Source organism: Vombatus ursinus, unplaced genomic scaffold (genome assembly GCF_900497805.2).
Source record: "Vombatus ursinus unplaced genomic scaffold, bare-nosed wombat genome assembly UNPS02014870.1, whole genome shotgun sequence".
NCBI classification, from domain to species: Eukaryota; Metazoa; Chordata; class Mammalia; order Diprotodontia; family Vombatidae; genus Vombatus; species Vombatus ursinus.
In genome coordinates this window covers 3,995,205-4,011,684 of record NW_020954648.1, presented here as the reverse complement: position 1 = coordinate 4,011,684, position 16,480 = coordinate 3,995,205, and the positions used below count along the sequence as shown (strand labels likewise).

The window sequence follows — 16,480 nt, the reverse complement described above, 5'->3', positions numbered from 1 at the left end:
ATGTATACGTAAATTGTTTCAGGGACCTGATTTCCAAAATACAGAATTCAAAGAGAGAGGAATAGAAGCTATGAAAAATTACTGGAAGTAGCATGACAGAATTTGGTGGTATATAGCTTCCTAACAAGATCTCTTAATTTAGTTTTTCCCTTTAACTTTTTTCAAGGTCACAATAACTCTAGGCAGGAACATTCCAAGAGAGGGGATTAGGCAGCTGTGAACAAACTCATTCCACAAGGCAGTAAGTGGCTCTAGGAGAGGAACTAGCTACAGAGCCCTTTCTCAGAGTTAGGGGCTTTAGGAGCACTGAGCTATTCCCTGATAGCTTGGGTTTGTGTCAGCTCAGCAGGCAACAACCTGCTTTTCAAGAGCTGGAAGTAGTCATTCTCATAAGGTATGGGTATCACTAGATGTGCCTAATTACGAGGTATGTAATCAGATGTGGAAAAGACCTAGTTATATCTAAAATTGGATGTATATAATGAGGCACACACCTGAAATCAGTTGTTCTAGCAAGGTTGCGATGCAGTCACTTAAAAAATCCCACAGTTAAGCAGGAGAAAAATTTTGATGAGATGAAAATGAAAATGCCCGAAAGTGGTTGTTTTAATTGGATTCGGGAGCGAAAGATGCCTGTAAATCACAGACTAAAAGAATCTCCAAGATGGAATGGTTCTTAGCTTTACCAAGCCCAAGATTTCTTAACCTTTTTATTTTTTTTTTTGAAGATTTTAGACTCCTCTAGCAGTCTGGTGGAGCAAATAGACCTCTTTTTCATAAGATAACATATGTGAAGTGCTTTTCAAACCTTAGGGTGCTATATAAATACTGGCTATTATCATTATTATTTTCAGAGCAGTTTTTTTAAACACATAAAATAAAATACACAGGATTAGAAGAGAAACCAATTGTATTGAAGTAGTTACCAAAATATTTGTAGAACAAAAGTCCAGGGGCCTAGGGTTCAGAACTCTTACCTAGACCAGCCTGGAGGAGAGATAACCCTCTTTACAAGGAGAATTTGGATAAGGTTACTTCAGTCAATCAACAAACATTTGTTTATTAAGAACCTATCTGCATAAACCTGAAGGGATAGAAGGTTTAAGAAGTGGTAATGAAATTATGCTCCTTAATGTAGTCCAACAGGTACTAGATTCTCAAATGTTGTTTAGTCATTTTTCAGTGGCATCTGATTCTTCCTGATCCTAACTTGGGTTTTCTTGGCAAAGATACTGGAATGGTTTGCCATTGTCTTCTCCAGTTCATTTTATAGAAGAGGAAACTGAGGCAAACGGAGTTAAAGTGACTTGCCTGGGGTTACACAGCTAGGAAGTGTTTGAGGTCAGATTTGAACTGAGGAAGATGAGTCTTCCTGACGTCAGGCCCAGCACTCTATCTACTATGCCACCTAGCTACCCTCAAATGACTTGGTTCAAATCACCACTTCTAATCTCATCACTGTGCTGCTAACTCAGGCCTTGGCTGACACCACCTCCCTCAGCCTTCTCTCCTCTCTGATGGGAGGGCTGCAGGGAGGAGTACCCAACTCCTCCCAATGCTTTCCTTTACAGAGAGCAGAAACTAGACTTTCAGCTCACTCCATTTTGCATTCGCTGCTCTGCCTGGTTTAAACATCATGGAACACAATACCCCCTGGTCCCCATCCCCCAATCCCTTTCTTGCCTCCTTTTGTGGGTTGTCTTCTTTAAAGCTCCTTGAGGGTAATGACTGTCTTTCTTTTTCTTATTTGTATCTGCCATGCTTGGCACAGTGCCTCGAACACTGCAGGCACTTAATACACGTTTATTAAATTGAATTGAACCCACATCGTCCTGTTAGAATGCAAGCTGCCTTTTTCCAATGCAGACAATTAGGAGGATCGCAGGATCATAGTTTTGGGGCTAGAAGGGAACTCAGAGGCCACAGAGTTCTAATAAAATTAAGACAAAAACAATCCGACACACAAATAAAGATTCTCAAAACGTCCTTTAATTTTCCATTCTCCCCCAAGCCCAACGTTGTACAAGCAGTTTGCAAAATTCAAGACCATCAGTGCCAGGGGCATCGCGTTATATGGTGGTTCTCCTTCCTTCTTCCACCTACAAAGAGGATGGGGCACAGACAGTGCACAGTGTGTTGTCCTGCTAAGGTTTCAATGATGTTTACACTTGGAAGGCCAACAACACTTGAGAGTGTGGTGAGTGGGGTTAGGGGTAGGATGTGCTAGAGGAAAGGTGAGCCACAACACAAGTCCATTTGAGAATAGGCTTGACTGGGAAGCCAAGACAGGAATTAATGTTATAAGTCTTTGTGCCCATTTGTGTAAATATGAGGAGGCTACTGGGACTGACTCTGTGAATAAGGCAGTATTTTAGCTCCATTTAACTTGTTGGTAATTGACCAGTCCTCATAATATCCTTTAAGGAACATTTCCTCTTGGAAAGTGGGGGAAAAAAAGATCCCTGCTTCCATGGTTGGCTGCACACCTTACCACTAGTGTGATGGCTCTTGGTTCAGATAAAGCAAAGAGAAAGACAACACAGTTAGCAAAATATTCCATGGTAACACTGCCCTGGGTGTGGCAGAATAGGAACATGTGATCCAGCCTCCAGTGATGGCAGAGGGAAGGCCTCCTACCTGGTCATAAAATCCCACCCTGGAGACCACAGCCTGCCTGCCTGGACTACTCAATTAACTGCCTAGGTAGGTCTGGGCAAGAGAAAGGCAAAGAGTAGTGAATGCAGAGCTAGATATTTCATTGTACTAAAAATTAATAGCATCAAGGGAGTGAGAACCTTACTGTCTATGAAATACAACCCTTATAACATCTTTCAGATCAATGAGATTACATGAAGGGACTTTCTTCTCCAAGGTCAGAGTGTTTATAAGCTGAGGAGGTACTCTTATAGGCATATTCGTCCTTCCCTACTCAGATCCCAACCATCTGGCACAATCCCCACTCCCACTCTGAATCCTTTCGGAAGTTACCACATTAAACCCTCCCTTTAGGGCTGCCTCCACTAGGGATATGAGTAGGGATTCCTCAGGGCAGAATTGATCAGATTACATACCAAAGAAGGATGCAGGATAAAAACAGACAGCAAAACAAAAGTGAGCACACATGTAGTGACCATTGGCCGTTACAGCAGGACAAGCTTGCGATGGTCACAGCTCCTACTGCGTGACAGTAGACCAGGAGGCGTGGATTACACAGTGGTTATTTTCTTGTCCTTAGTGGCTTGTTTGATGGCGGCCTGCTCACAGATGATCTCCTTGAGGCGCTGGAGCCTCATGTTCTGAGTGGTCTGGTCCCCGACGCCGGTCTGACTTCGGTGCAGCAAATTTAAGGCGTGAATGTACTCCAGCTCCGTGTACTTCACCCCTTGGTCAACCACCAGGTTCAGGAGCTCGTCAGCTGTGTTGTACAGCATCTCATAGTACTGCCTAGGAAAATAACAGAAAGAAAATTGCTTTAATGGGGCCTCCTAATAAAGAAATATATTTTTAGTTAGACTAAGTACATTGTTGATCCCCAAGGAACCAGCGAGCAAATCCAGTGGAGATGCATGATGGTTCCATGTCTTCTATGGACATGCTTCCTATTTTTAATAACTGCTCTCACAGACTGATTCTCAGTGTGGCACCTATTTTGGAGATGGGGGGGGAACATTGAGAGGGTAGGGGTAGCTATCCCCTTATTCAATTTAACTCAGCAAATGTTTATTTAGCACCTACTGCATGCAGGGAAATGTGCTATATACTTACTGGGGGAGATGTAAAGACTCTGGAGGAGAATAGGTTCTATGCACAAATATGTCCAATACAAAATACTACATGATAAGTATGTAAGAGAAATATAAATAAAATGCTATATCAATAAAGAACATTACTAAGAGGAGGAGGAGGAAATCAGGGAACACTTCATGGAGGAGGTGACATCTGAATCAAGCTTTAAACCTAAACTGCCCCTACAGTGTTTAAGGCCATAAATTCACTATTTCTCTTTCTTCCTTCCTCCCTTCCTTTCTTTTTTTCTTCTTCCTTCTTTCCTTCCTTTTAGGATCAATTTGATTCTGTTGCCAGGAAACTTGAGCTTATAGGTTAAGTATGTTAAGTGGGAACAAAGTAGTTTTCTTACTAGGCCAGATCCTTGATTCACCTAGCCTAGAAGTTCTTAACATTTTTTTTTGACTTGGATTCCTTTGACAATCTGGTGAAACCTGTACCTCTTCTCAAAACAATGCTTTTAAATGCATAAATTAAAATACATCAGATTATAAAGGAAACCAATTATATTGAAATACAATTATTGAAGTACTAAAAAAAAAAAATTCACAGACTCCCTGATTAAGAACCACTGGACTAGATGATCTTTGAGTTCTGACAGTCTGTGAATAAACTACTATTAACCATGGGTAGTCTGCTGTTTTAAAAGAAATACCTTGGGGGGGAGGTGACGGTTATCCTTTCTGATGGTAACCTTACAGCTTAGATATAACCTAGCTTGCCTTAGGAATTTTTTAACTTCAGAAATTGGACAAATGCATAAGTTTGCCAATTCCCCTACCCCAGTTCACTTCTGTTTTCTGTTTGTCCTACCTGTTGGGGTAATGGGTTCTATAAGTTTCCTTCCTGTGTTATACCATTATGGCTTTTATTTTATTTCACTTTGAGGGGTTTTTGTTGTAGGTTCCAGGAAACGTGACCAGACCAACAAATACTACTGTGAATCTAAGTAACAGGCTGCATTATGATGGGATTCTGTAATATTTGTTAAGGGGGTATGTGCTACAGAACTAAATGGGGGGGGGGGATGATCCTATGAGGAAGATGAGGACTTGGAAAGGCAGAGAGGACCATTTGGGCAAATTCATGGAGAGAGGGGATGCAGAGAACAGATGAGTATTTCTGGAGACTTTTTTTTCTTTTAAAAATAGATTTTATTGATGACTTTTATCCTGATATCAGTCATTTCCCAATCCACCTCCATGTCTTCCTTAGCAACAACAACAAAAAAAAACAAGCAAGCAAAAATTTTCAGCTCAGAGACTGACATTGTATATGATATTCTAACCTCGAAGTTCCCCACCTCTCTGCTAGAAGGCAGAGGTCTAGCTTATTGCCGATTTGGAGATTGCTTTTTAATTTCTTTCAGGTACTTCATACTGCACTTCGAACATTTCAATTGCAGAAATATAAGAACAAGGCCTTAGTGATGTACATTTCCCTGCTTTTACATTTTTGTAATTGAAAAGTTCGGAAATGCAATATGAAGTTACTGAAAGGAAATATGTGCAGTCTTTAGGGTGTCCAGCCTCTGATTCCTTGGCTTTGATGACCAGACAACAGACAGCAGCATTGGTACTTTATATTATTATTATTAACTTGGTCAGAGTCATCAATGAAGCAGCAAGCTGAAGGAGGAAGCAATTTCACCACTGTTTATAATCCTTTGTACTATTAGAAAATGTTGCAGTCTGATGGCAGGTAATCAAGAATGGGGATGAACCTTTCATGAAAATTCAACTCAACAAACATTATTAAGCAACCTACTGTGTGTAGTGCAACAGGCAGCTAGGTGGTGCAGTGGATAGAGTTTAACTCCAGAGCCTGGAGTTAAAAAAACTAATCCTCCTGAGTTCAAATCTGGCCTCAGATACTTTCTAGTTGTGTGACCCTGGGCAAGTCACTTAACCCTGTTTGTCTAAGTTTCCTCATCTATAAAAGGAGCTGGAGAAGAAAATGGCAAACCACTCCAGTACCTTTGCCAAGGGAACCCCAAATGGAGAGTCGGACATGACTAAAAACAAATGAATGACAACATGTGTAGTGTTCTGTGCTAGGCCCTGGAGATAAAAAGATGAAAAAATATACAATCTCTTTCCACACTTGAAGTGACAGTCTACTAAGGGGTACACTCACACACACACACAAGATCTATCTCCAGTGAAGCTGTAGAGTATGGTATGGGTAAAGGAGAGCACTATATAAAATATTCTGGGGAAATGTGATTGGGGAGAGCTCATTTTCAGGGGTGTGTGTGTGTGTGAAGGGGTGAGGGGTCAGAGAAAGTTTTTCAGAGAAAGTGACACCTAAGTCGTGCCTTGATGGATGAGAATAATTTCAATAGGTGGAGATGAGGAAGAAATGCATTCTAGCCATATGTGAATGCAGAGACAAAAGGTGGGGCCAGAGGAGTTGAAAGGAGAAATATGAGCTAACGCTGAGAAAGGAGTTGAGTAAAGGGTTGGGGAAGCTCTGAAATGCCATGGTAAGGAATCCTAAATTTATCTGATAAGGAGTAAACAATCACTGGAGGTTTCTGAGCAAGGGAGTAATCTAGCTAGTATAGTCTACCCTCCCCAGAGGAAGAGAGCAATTGAAAAGTGTTGTCCCCAGGGTACCATGTGGAAAGGGAAAGGCACCTGATTAGTGCTAAAGCCCAGGAGCTCAGCAACTCTCCAAACACAGGAGATTGAAGAAGTGGGGCCACTGATGAAGTTGCACAAGTCTGGATTAATCTGTACATAGAGGTCAGTGACAAAAAAAAATGTTGAACAGGACAGGGTCAGGGACAGAGTCCTGTGGCATACCTCTAAAGACTCTTCTACAGACTAGCATCTATCCATCAATCTGTACTTTTTGGAAATGGTTACTCAATTAATTATATATGTATATATAGTTAACATTTAGATATATAAAACATATAGTTAACATTTCTCCATTTTGTTGACAAGGATATAGTAAGAGAATTTATCAAAAACTTTACTAATATTAAGATACATTATGTCTATAACATTCCTCTTCAGTGTCTTGCCTAATAATCATATCAATAAAATCCATCTGGGAAGAACTAGAGAAGAAATGTTGGACAGAAAATCAGGGAGGTGTGAGTTTAGCTCTGACACTAGTTGTATGACTCAAACAAGTCATTTAATCTGAGTTTCAGTTTTCTTATCTGTAAAATGGGGACAATGAAATTCATAGTCAGCTAACCTCACAGAGAAAATCCATCTAAAGCATTACACAAACCTTTTTTTTTTTTTTCTGGTAGGCAATGGGGTTAAGTGACTTGCCCAGGGTCACACAGCTAGTAAGTGTTATGTGTCTGAAGCCAGATTTGAATTCAGGTCCTCCTGAATCCAGGGTTGGTGCTCTATTCACTGCGCCACCTAGCTACCCCTGCATTACACAAACCTTAAAGAGCTCTATAAATGTGAGCTATTATAAACTAGACAGGAAAAGGGTTCTCATTACACTAACAAAATTTCTAAATCTTTCTTGGGGGCATATCTCTTAGAAGGGTAGGCGGATGTTGCTGCCTGGGAATTACAATGAGGTTCATTGTAAATCTACTGTATTAGCTGAGTAGATGGGCTGGTTCTCTGGGGAGACTGTTATTCCAAGGCTGATGAAGGCCACAGAAAAAAAGAGCCTAGATTTCTAGTCCTGTCTCTTCCAACATGTGACAAGTGATAAAGGGCACACCACTTAATTCCTTAATGTGCCAATATCCACTACACACTGAAAACACTTATCTACTCTACAGTGACACTATAAAGGAGAGAATGGAGACACGGAGAGTCTCTGAGATCCTTAGATGAATGGTACCCAGAAACTGCAAACCCAAGTTATTATACACTACTGACAGGTTGACTGATAGTGTATTTTGAATAGTCAGAGAGAAAAAAATTCTCCCATAACTGTGATGATGTATTAGTTCATAAAGAAACATGAATATTTAAAATAGACAAAAATTCATTTATCTTCCAGAATGGTATACAGTAGCAAAAACTAATTCAAATGAGCATGGTAGCTTCCGTACTTTACTTGGGAAGGTGAGGAGAGAGGGGCAATTAAAAATATGGCCCAAAGAGAAAAGAGAGAAATTATAGCCTCCACACCATTAGAATGTGTTCCCAGAGTAAAACAGTCCTGCAAAAATTACATTCAATTCTGTAGGCCAGTTGGAATAAAGAATTTAGTAGCCTCTGTTGGGGCCCTAGGAAAACGAGAACTCTGTCTTCATCATTAACCATTAGAATAGCAGTAACAACTGTCCCAATGGAGCCAAAATGGACGTGAACTGTCTCCTTCCCTAGAATGTTAGCTTTCCAAAGAGGAGTTTTTACTTTTCTGCATCTCTTCAGAGCTTAGCGTGCCCGGCATGTAGGAAGTACTTGAGAAATGTTGGCGGATGGACTCATCTCTGAGAAAGTGAGGGCATTTTCTAGTTTGTGGAATAGAGATCTGAGCTTTGGGCAAAGTCTTTAAGTTCTGGCTAGTGCAGAACATGCCCATTCTTTCCTCCTCACCTTCCATTTGTTCTGTTGTCAGAGGCTTGAAGGTAACACTCTGGATGACCTAGAGTTGGAAGGGCCTGGGGAAGTTAGGGTTAATCCTCCTCATTCTCATCCTTGGGAACAGTGGTTCTCAAGGGGCCTTAGTAGCTGCAATAGTCAAGTTAGCAATATGTGGAAGAGATAACTACAAATGATAAAACTGTAACTATCATTAGTAAAAGGTACATTAGTTGAAAGAGTCACTAATACATGCAGGTTTCCAACATACAAAAAGTTCCCATCTTTACAACCACATTTTTATAGCAACAAATTGGTAGCTCCAAATTGCAGGAGTGTATGGAAGTGGAGTTTCTGAGCTCTGGTTGGGGAAGGAGAGGGAATTCTGAGATGTGAGGAAGGAGGAACAGGAGAAAGGAGAGCTCTCAATCTGGATGGGAGATGAGTCAGCAGACAGCCTTTCATTAAGGGGATTTGTTCTGTGAAGTCTGGATTTGGTCAAAGGGCCACACTGGAGGACCTAGAGGGTCACATGTGGTCTTGAGGCTGCAGGTTTCCCAGCCCTGACCTAGGATGTGGGCCCAGAGAAGAAGCAGAAAAGCTCCTTTGGGCACACTTGAGTGTGTGCAGGAGGAAACAAACTTATGTACTCCTCGGGCCATACTCTAGGAGAGCTAAAGAGGGCTAGCTTTGGGCTTCCATTTACTAGAAGCCCCCAGAATGAAGTAGAAAATGTCATTCTGCGTGTCTCTAAGCTTCTTCCTTTAGTGGCCATGGAATATATTGTTCCAGTCTCTCACCCCCTTATCCCAACTTGAGCTATTATCTCTACTGTGGCCTTTAGGCTCTAGTAAGGTAACAGGGCTGGTGGATTGAGAAAGCAGTACTCCCTGGGGAGTATCTCCTTTCCCCCCCACTTATACCCCTACTTCTTACTTTCCTCCTCTTTCTGAAATCCTGGTTGTATAAAGAGAAAATCTATGATTTTAAAAAATATATAATTCAAGTCTCATACCAGTTTTGGGTGTGCATGGTGGGGCACGGTGGTGGTACAGGGTAACTGTACCATGAATACTTACAACTGCAGATGGAAAAATCATGAATTGCAAGGGATACCTGTACAACTAACTCAACCATGGTATGGGAAATAGTAATAACTTGAAACCCACATATAGAGGCAACTCTCTATTTTCCATGTTAATGGAACAGAGCAGTGAGGCAGATAATTGAAAATCTATTTACACAGCCTTTGCATTTGCATTTGAATATGGGTGTGTCTAAGCTAGTAATTCACATAGCTTCAAAGCAAATAATAAGTCACTATGAAGACCTAACTCAGGAAGAACTGTACAATTTTCCAGCTTGCTCATCTTGTCCTTCTTTTCCAGTTCTGTTCAACTCCATCTTAATGAGTATTCCCCGCTGAGAGGGGACAAGATTATACCTGCTATTAATGTGAAATACCAGCCTAAGCAGAGCTGACCCTTTCCCTCCAAAGTTGCTTGTCTTTCTGTAACAATAAAGATCTGAAGATGGATAATTAAGTACTGTTGCTTTTAAAGTTTTTTTTTCTTTGAGTTCTGTCTGGGTTATAATAGTTAACAAAAGAATTAAACAGAGAAGGTGACAATGTTAACTGGAAATCTGAAAGAGAGGGACCAGAAAATAACCTAACCCTGGATATAGCTTCCAAACCTCCTTTCTGCCAAGAGTTTCACCCATCTTTGGACCATGTCTATCCAGTTGCAGACATGCTGCTCAGCTGGCAGATTAGAGCTTCCTTTCCTCTTATTTTTTCCTATCCAGCTCTCCAGTAGGTATGCTAATGAACAGTAAAATGAGAGGAGAGAAAATGAAGCGCCAGACTAACCCACAGGCTGGACTGGCAATGCCATGACCCTGCTCAATTACCAAGGGGGCTAGAATAGGTTGATGCCGCAAAGTGCCCTTGAAGTTCTCCTTGGTAGGCTGGATGGAAAGAAGGGTGGGAGGGGTCTCAGACTTATCATTCTGAGTTGGAGAAGGCTTAAGACCTAACTGAAAACAAGAAAAGGTATCCATTCTAGGGGGGTAAAGCGGGATCCCAGAAGGGGGATGGGCTCAGAATTAAGGAGCAGGTAACTACAGGGCCACTCAGGTCCAACGGGGGGTCTCAAATACCAGGCCCCAGGGTACAGTAAGACATTGTGTTGTGGTTTAGCAGTGTCTGACTCTTCGAGACCCCCATGGACAGTATCTATAGTATCTATGATACTACACATGGGGTTTTCTTGGCAAAGATTCTAGAGTGGTTTGCCTTTTCCTTCTCCAGTGGATTAAGGCAAACAAAGATTAAGTGACTTGCCCACAGTCACATAGCTATTAAGTACCTGATGCCAGAAATGAACTCAGGTCTTCCTGACTTCAGGCCCAGCACTCCCTTTACTGAGCCATCTAGCTGCCCCACAGTAGGACATAGGGTCAAATTAAAAATGAGTCAGCTAGTACCATCTGCTTCAAGCAAACCAGTGACAATGGAAAAGATGGGCTCAAGTAAAGAGAATAGCTTCTAGGGACCAGAGCATGAAGATGTCCAAATAAAGGGAGAAGGAGGCAGCAATGTCTGCAACCTAAGGGAAGACAATCTTGAGGCTCAGAGAGAGAAGAATATCTCCCAGTCACAGTTGAGGCCAGGTGGGACCCTAATTTGGCTGCAAGGGGAACGTACCTGCCTAGGTCCTAGAATCCCACACATCTAACTGAAGAGTGAAGAAGAAGAAGAAGATAGCAGAAAACTGAAATACAGAGCCTGGTCAGAGAAATCTCTATGGAAAATGTTACAGCTCCTGTAATCTCACGGACAGCACCAGGTAGGAGGTTTAGTGAGGGGGAGATCTAAGAAAAGCAGCCCTAGCGGCCTGTAGCTGGTGCTAGGTTTGAGTTTAACCTATAAGAATCATTTCAATTTGTAACACTGCTATCCTTTTCAACTGCTTTGGAAACCCCTACTTCTTTTAGATACAGTGTGTCCCAAAAGTCTTAGTGCATCATTAGTAGCTTTAAACTGCACTAAGACTTTAGGGACATCTTGCACATCCCCTGTAGAGATTTGCGGTACATCCTCTTTCAAATCACTCAGCAAGAACAGGGGAAGAGAAAGTAAGCAGAGGTGTTACAGGCATAAAAAATTCAAGTTATTAGCTGACTCAGTCCTGAGCTGGGCAGCAGAAAAGATAAGAAGTTCTTTTGAAGATAGCCATGTCTTAAGGAAAATCATGGGATTGCAGAGCTAGATGGAGCTCATCTAGTCCAACCCCTTCATTTTACAGATTAGGAAAGTGAGTACCAGAAAGGCGAAACCAATCAATCAATCAATCAGTCCATCAATCAAGCCTCTTCCTACTATGTGCCAGGACACAAGCAAACCAGGCTCTGCCCTCATGGATTCTACTGCAGAAAGGTCTAGTGCAAAAACAAGTACACAGGACCATATGTGTGAGGGAGGGTGTGTGGTTCCTTTCCTACTCTAGCATCTGTAATCACAGAAAGCTCACAATGGAATCAGAAGGTGTCAATGAGACGTGAAAATACTGGTAAAGATGCCCCTAGACCCTGGTCCTGTGATGAGATTCCAACACCTCTCTGAGTCAAGAAGGAAATAAACAACTCAACAGGCTCAGCAAAGAAATGAGCACTTTGGGGGGCTTTAAATAAATACCTAAGCCCCAAGGAACTTGAGGGCCCACTGGGAGCATATACGGAGTGAGACCACTGCAGGCAGAGGGAAGATGAAAGTTCTCTCTCTTCATTGCCTCATCTGTCATGATGTTTAGCAGCTGAGCCAGACAACAGTTTACAAGTTAGAGATATTATAAGATAGAAGTTGACTGCAAAAGAGACTCTTAGGAGTGGGAGGGGGAGGAATGAATTTCTTTTTCCTAGTCAATTTAGTCAAAATTCACTACTCCACTCCCCCCCGACCCCCAACACTGGCCATGTAACTTTGAAGGGGAGACATCGGACCTGTAGAAAAATACATCCAATGAGAAACATAGGTACACTCCAGACGGACACAGATCCGGAGATGTAGTCATTGTAAAAAGGAAGAGAATCAAAGAGGTAGCGCTGGCAACCAAGGGTCTGGCCGTGGAGCAAAGCAGTCCTTAGGAGCCTAGCATGAAAAGTCTATGAAAAGAGAAAGGACTTTCAGGACTTTCAGACATGCATAAATCTTGCACATATGCCTACTACCACTGTATGCTAAGCTTGAGCCCACTCTTCCATGTGTATGTATATCTGTGGGAAAGCGTAAGCTAGATTCATGAAAGAAATGGTTTGGAGCAACTATCCGTACTATGCCATGTGAGTAAATGCCTTTGATAAAAGCTAATTGTTTACTGGCTTATTGTTATTTTTAAATTTTATTTAGTTTATTCTGAACTTAAGAAATAAAACAAGAATTTCCATAACATAGTAGAATAGAAAAAAAAAAGATTGCACATAAAATTGAAAATCTATTATGTATAACTTGCTATTCCTTTTAAATATATAATAAAGTTATCATGTAATTTTCTTTCCCCGCCCCCTTTTTTTCCCCTCACCCTACCCTAGAGATGGCTACCATTAGATACAAATATGTATATGTGAAATCATTCTATACATACTTCTATATCCAATTCTTTCTCTGGATGCAGATAGTATCTTCCTTCATAGGTCTTTTGCAGTTAATGTGGGTATTTATAATAGACAAAATAATTTATTTGCTCAAAGTTGCTCTTAAAACAATATTACTGTTACTGTATACAATGTTCTTTTGGTTCTGCTCATTTTACTCTTGTGCAAGGCTATCCATGTTTTTCTAAGATCATTAGCTCATCACTTCTTATAGCACAGTAGTATTCTATTATGATCACATACCACAACTTGTTTAGCCATTCCCCAATTGATGGACATCCCTGCAATTTATAGTTCTTTACCACCACAAAGAGAGCTGCTATAAACATTTTAGAACATATAGGTTCTTTACCTTTTCCCCTAACTATCTTGGGAAACTGACATAGTAGTGGTACTGCTGGTCAAAGGGCACAGGAAGTTTAATAACTCTTTGGGCATAATTCCAGATTGCTCACCAAAATGGTTGGGTAAATTCACAATTCCACTGACAGTGAATTAGTGTCCCAATGTTTCCACATCTCCTCCAACATTTGGTGCTTTCCCATTCAATCACCTTAGCCAATCTGATAGGTGTAAAATGATATCTCAAGGTTGTTTTAATTTGTATTTCTGTAATCAATAATGATTTAGAGCATTTTTTTATGTGACTACAAATTGTTTTGATTTCTTCATCGAAGTACCTGTTTATATCCTTTGACCATTTATCAATTGGAGAGTAACTCATAATCTTATAGATTTGACAAAGTTCTTTAAGTATTTCAGATATGAGACCTTTATCTGAGAAACTGTCTACAAAATTTTCCCCCTAATTTTCTACTTTCCTTCTGATCTTGGTTACATTTGTTTTATTTGTATAAAACCTATATAATTTAATGCAATTGAAATTATCTATTTTACACCTCATACTGCTCTCTAACTCTTGTTTATTTATAAATTATCCACCTATCCGTAAGTCTGATAGATAATATGTTCCATATTTTTCAAATTTTCTTGTAATATCTCTCTTTATATCTAGGTCATGTATCCATTTTGACCTTGTCTTAGTAAACAGCGTAAGATACTGGTCTAAACCCAATTTCTGCCAGACTGATTTCTAGCTTTTCCAACAATTTTTACCAAATAATGAATTCTTATCTCAAAAACTAGTTTCCTATTCTGATTCCTTCTCTTTCCTTTTCTTCTCTTTTTACTATTACTAGGATTTCTAATACAATACTGAATAATTTTGGTGATAGTCTGGCTTATTGTTAATGGGAAGCATAGTGGTGGTGACTTGGGAGCTATAAGTATTAAAAGCACAGCCCCACAGGATTACACCGAGAACCTAAGGAGAAACTCAACTGGTGATTATGAATATGAGTTGAGGGGTGTGGTGTTTCCAGAGAGGGATATTATATATGCAAAGTACATAAAAGGAAGGCTGCTTTGGGAAGGAGGGCACTAATAGTTGGGGGATTAGGAAATACTGTATGCAAAAGGTGGCATTTTAGCTGAATATCAAAGGAAATCAGAGACTCCAAGAGTTAGTGGTGAGAAGGGAGGAGTGCATTCAAAGCATGGAGGACAGTCAGTGCAAAGACATGGAGATGGGACTTGGAGCATTACATCTGAGGAAAGGCATGTAGGCCAGTATGGTTGGACCTTGGAATGTATGGAGGGGAGTAATGTTTAAGAACACTGGAAAAGTGGGAACAAACCAGGTGATGAAGAGCTTTAAATGTCAGAGGAGCTCATATTTGACTCCCTAAGTAATAGAGAGTCATTGGAGTTGTTGGCTACATTTGCAGCAAGTTGACATGGTCAGACCTATGCTACAGGAAAATAACTTGGAGGATAGAGTAGACTGGGTTGAGACTTGAGGCAGGGAGTTCAATTAGGAGGCTTTTGTAATAATGCAGGGGAGAAATGATGAGGACTTGAACTGAGATGATTACTGTGTGAGTGGAGAGAAGGTCCAATGTGAGAAATGCTGTGGAGACAGAAATGACAAGATTTCACAAGTGACTAGATACATGGGATGAGAGGGAGGAGTCAATAATGTTACCAAGGTTATGAACCTTGGTGACTGGAAGGAAGGTGGTATCCTTGGGAGTAATAGGACTTGGAAGAGAGGATGGGTTTAGGGGGAAAGATAATGAGTTCTGTTTTGGATGTGATGAGTTTGAAATGCCTATGGGATACCCAATTCCGAATGTCTAGTAGGCAGCTGGTGATACAGGCCTGGAGCTCAAGGGAGAAACTAGGCCTGCACATAGAGATCTGGGAGTCATCTGTGGAGGGATGATAATTAAACTCAGGGGAGCTAACGAGGTCACCAAGTGAAAGTGTGTAGATGGAGTCTTGGGGCATACCTACAGTGTCCTATAATCAGTCCTACAATGTCCTACACCTACAGTCACCTACATGACATGAGAAATGACTTATCCAAGATCACACTGGTGAGAAATGAGCAGAGCCAGGATTCAATTCTAGACTCCAAATCCAGAACATTTCCTTCTTCTTCTTCTTCTTCTTCTTCTATTTTTTAAAAATTAATTTACTTTTAGTTTTCAAAATTCAGTTCCATAAGCTTTTGAATTTTAAATTTTCTCCCCCTCCCTTCCCCATCCCTCCCCAAGATGGCATGCAATCTGATATAGGCTCTACATATACATTCCTGTTAAACATACTTTCACATTAGTCATGTTGTAAAGAAGAATTAGAACCAACAGAAGGAACCACAAGAAAGAAGAAACAAAATACCTATTACTTCATTCACTCCTTACACATAACAAAATAGGTAGGATAGGAATTATTCAATTTTCTACATAAGGAAACTGAGTGTATGAGAGAGGCTAATACACTCACTCAAGAGTAAATAAGTGACAAAGCTGAGATTAGAATCCAGGTCATTTATTCCCAGATCTAGTGTTCTACCTCACTGCATCATGGGGCACAGTGGAAATACCTTCTCTATGAAGGAAGGTTTTGTGAGATCTTTAATGCCTGGATTGCAGCTAGAACCTTGGTTTTACATCTCATTTGAGAGTACGATTGCCCCAGAGAATTTCTCCAAGATATATCCATTGCTACCTTTAAAAATCAATGACATTCCTCTATCCTTGACTTCAGTCATGGAGATGAGCAGAAGCTTCCCTTTGATTCCCTCGGCCAAAAACTTTGCTCCCTACCTTTGGAACTAGTTCTCAATGACAAATCTTTGAGGTTGAAGCTTTCACTTTATCAGCTTAAGGATTCACATGTCACTCTTTGGTGCATAAGATTATTATTTTTTTTAATTACGGTTTTCTATGACAGGGCTGGAAGAAGATCTGCATTTTTAATTCAGTACAATTAAAACTGTGTCTCTCTGGTCTGGCACTGCCTTTGGCCAGACCTTATTTGCATGAATAATTATTCACTCCATTAAAGAGTCTGCTCAACTCCTTCTCCCATTTTGAAGGTATTAATAAATATTGATCAGGCATAGTCCTGTTTGCACTTGCCAAAGTAATTCTGATGGATTCATCTTCTGATGTTATCAAATA

At 40.6% G+C, this 16,480-nt stretch overlaps 1 protein-coding gene across 1 annotated transcript in view; it reads right to left on the bottom strand.

The window, feature by feature from the left end:
• Positions 1 to 1,967: 1,967 nt before the first annotated feature.
• Positions 1,968 to 16,480, bottom strand: part of EXOC4 (exocyst complex component 4) — an 879,542-nt gene continuing 865,029 nt past the window's right edge. Inside the window, exon 18 of the mRNA XM_027842359.1 lies at positions 1,968 to 3,444. Coding sequence (XP_027698160.1) covers positions 3,207 to 3,444 — 238 coding nt within the window. The 3' untranslated portion in view covers positions 1,968 to 3,206. The remainder of the gene's footprint in view (positions 3,445 to 16,480) is intronic.